Source organism: Chaetura pelagica, unplaced genomic scaffold, assembly GCF_000747805.2.
Source record: "Chaetura pelagica isolate M959 unplaced genomic scaffold, ChaPel_1.0 scaffold101, whole genome shotgun sequence".
Taxonomy (NCBI): domain Eukaryota; kingdom Metazoa; phylum Chordata; class Aves; order Apodiformes; family Apodidae; genus Chaetura; species Chaetura pelagica.
In genome coordinates this window covers 1,325,414-1,328,301 of record NW_009952564.1, presented here as the reverse complement: position 1 = coordinate 1,328,301, position 2,888 = coordinate 1,325,414, and the positions used below count along the sequence as shown (strand labels likewise).

The 2,888-nt window shown below is 34.6% G+C and overlaps 1 protein-coding gene across 1 annotated transcript in view; it reads left to right on the top strand.

Moving 5' to 3' along the window:
* Positions 1-2,523, top strand: part of TMPRSS7 (transmembrane protease, serine 7) — a 35,754-nt gene extending 33,231 nt beyond the window's left edge. Inside the window, 2 exon segments of the mRNA XM_009993333.1 lie at positions 1-123; positions 2,285-2,523. The exon segment at positions 1-123 is cut by the window's left edge and continues 1 nt beyond it. Coding sequence (XP_009991635.1) covers positions 1-123; positions 2,285-2,455 — 294 coding nt within the window. The 3' untranslated portion in view covers positions 2,456-2,523.
* The last annotated feature ends 365 nt before the right edge of the window (positions 2,524-2,888 follow it).

The window sequence follows — 2,888 nt, the reverse complement described above, 5'->3', positions numbered from 1 at the left end:
GCAGTTCTTCAGAAAGCAGAGGTAGAAATTATTGACCAAACAACATGTCATTCCACATATGGGATTATTACAGCTAGGATGTTTTGTGCTGGACTAATGTCTGGGAAAAGAGATGGATGCAAAGTATGTATCCTAGTAGACTTTGCATAGAGTATATCTTACCTTACATTGTTTCATCTTGAGGTGCAAGAATTGACTGGCAGACCACTTTGTAGTCCATACACTTCAATTCTGAAAAACAGTAGTGTAAGAGTTCTCTATAAGCAAATCTGTTACCTGAGTGTTTTCTGAGTTTTGATACTTTATGTGCATGATTCAGTTGAAGGCCGAGAGCCAGTCAATTTGCATATCCCAATAACAAGTTGAAGTCAGGCAATTTTTGGCACAGGAGTCCCCTCAGCTGAAGAAAAAACTGTCTCTTATCAGGTTCTCTCTTTCCCAACTTGGAACTACAGGGCTATCTGATAAGATGCAGACAACTAAGCATAGATTTTCAAATGTACAATATGTCTGATTTGAAAATGCTGAAAGGTAATAAATGTGAAGTTTTGAAACTAATGTATAGTAGTAAAATTATTTATACACATGTGATATATATTTATATATAAAATTTGATATTTGTTATATACTTTATACGATATTATTGTAGAAATATGTTTGCAGATATTTTATAATGTATACTAGGTTATATGGAATTTAAATAAACCATATACATTTACTACTCAAATAGGAGTAAATTTACTGTTAAAATATTACTAAAACTATTATTTTTTATGTTGGAGATCTGGAATCTTCAAGATGTTCTGACTTTCACTGAACTACATAGGAGAGAGAGATATCACAATGGGTCTCAGGGCAAGCCATGTCTGAGGGCTTTCTGAGACAGAATAATGCAGCAGCTACTTTTAGAGATGAGTAGGCCATTGGCATTAACCATAGTTTTCACTAGTTGAAAAATTTATTTCTGCAGTTATCTGTATGGCCACTCAAGATATAGCCAAGGAAAGGCATCATTTAGAGGTCTTTCAGCTGCATTTCTGTAAGGGCAAATGATGTGTGACTGTCTCTGGCAGTTGATAGAGCTGATGAAAATGTGGGATTTCTGTTTTGAGAAAAATGCTAGTGTTCCACTTCTATTTTGTCCCAGGAATTAAAAAAAAACACCACACAAAACAAAACAAAAAAACAGTTAAAAATTTTACTCTCTAAATGTAAAATCCTGATTTTACACAAGGATGTAAAAATTATCTTCCAAATTAAATCTTTCACAACTTCGTGAGGCAATTCAAGATAATGCTGCTTTGAACAGCAGATGGCTTTACTTAGATCATCTGATGTTCTTGCCAACCTGCATATCCTAAGATCCTATAAAGTTAAAGCAAACTGTTTTCTAGCTCTAACAGGATGTCTAGAAGGTAGGTACTTCTCTTGGAAAACATTTACATTTAACCAGCTCAGCTTTGGAAATCCTGTATTGCACCCAATGTTTTGATTTAGCTTAATTTGCTGCTAGATGCCTTTTTTAGAGGTGGCATGTCTACAGCAGAGTTTTACAGGGAAGTATAATCTTGGTCCATGAGATTTTCCCAAAGCAGAGGTAATTTATTTTTTTTTCCCCTGAATCTCCGCAAATATATTTCTATAATCATACCATATAAAAAAAAAGAGTACTATTTGCATTGTCCATGCTGTAAAAACTTTGAAGCCTAGAACAGACTTAATTTCAACTGACCTAATTAAAAACATTAACATTTCCTGCTGGTTTGTATCTACAAGAGGAGGACATTTCTTTTTTTTTTTTTTTTCCTTCTTAATTAAAAAGCCTCAAATCAATGAAGAGATCTAATCTGTTTCAATTTACTTTTAATTTGGAAGAAGTTATAATAATTAAATACTGTATTTTTTTTTTTTAATCCTTGGGTGTGTAACCTATAAATTAATATGCATATTAAATAGCAGATTTGGGAGTTAACTGTGAGTTTGAGGCTAGGAAGTTAATAGTGAATTTTAAACCTAGTCCATGAATTGTGATGTCATTATTAATGTCTTTAAAGAGTGAGAGCTAGTCCTCCCTCTTGTGAAAGAGCAAAATTTGGTACAACTGTGTAATCCCCTTTGCTTCAAGAAAAAAATTACCCTGTTGGCTGTCTGATTGATTGAACTGTGTGAGTGGGTAAACATAATTATCGTTGGAATTACTCAGGCAAAATATCTTCTCTGGGAATTTGTCTCAGTTTTAATAATCTGTATTGTAAACACATACAACTCCATATGTTCTTTTTAGGGTGATTCCGGTGGACCATTGTCATGTCAAAGCAACAAAGACGGAAAATGGTTTTTGACTGGCATCGTTAGCTGGGGTTATGGATGTGGAAGACCAAATTTCCCTGGTGTCTACACAAGAGTGTCAAATTTTGCACCATGGATTCACAAATATGTGCCTTCAGTCTTGTAACTTGAACACTGTTTTGCTGGAATAAAACATGTCATAGATATCTTCATTAAAAATCATATTTGGTAAAACTGTTCAATGGTGTAATTTCTTTGCATGTCTCTGTGCTGACTCAATATTTGAATCTGAAATATGCATATGGAAGTAACAAATACCCTTTCATCAAACCTTGGTGAAAGACAGAGACTGATCTTGTGGCGTTTGTTCTATGCAGATGTCTGGAGACACAGGAGGAAGTGCAATAGGAAACTTCTGTCACTTTGTGTTAATTTTCCACCTACCAACTAAACACATGTGCAATCATCTATTTGGGAAGCAGAAGAAACAATTGACCAGCTAGAGACAGAGCTTAGTCTTACTCAGTTGTTTCCTCTGTGATGTGTATGGCCCAAGACAGTAGTGACTGTGAAGCAGAAATCAACTGTCAGTACTCTTG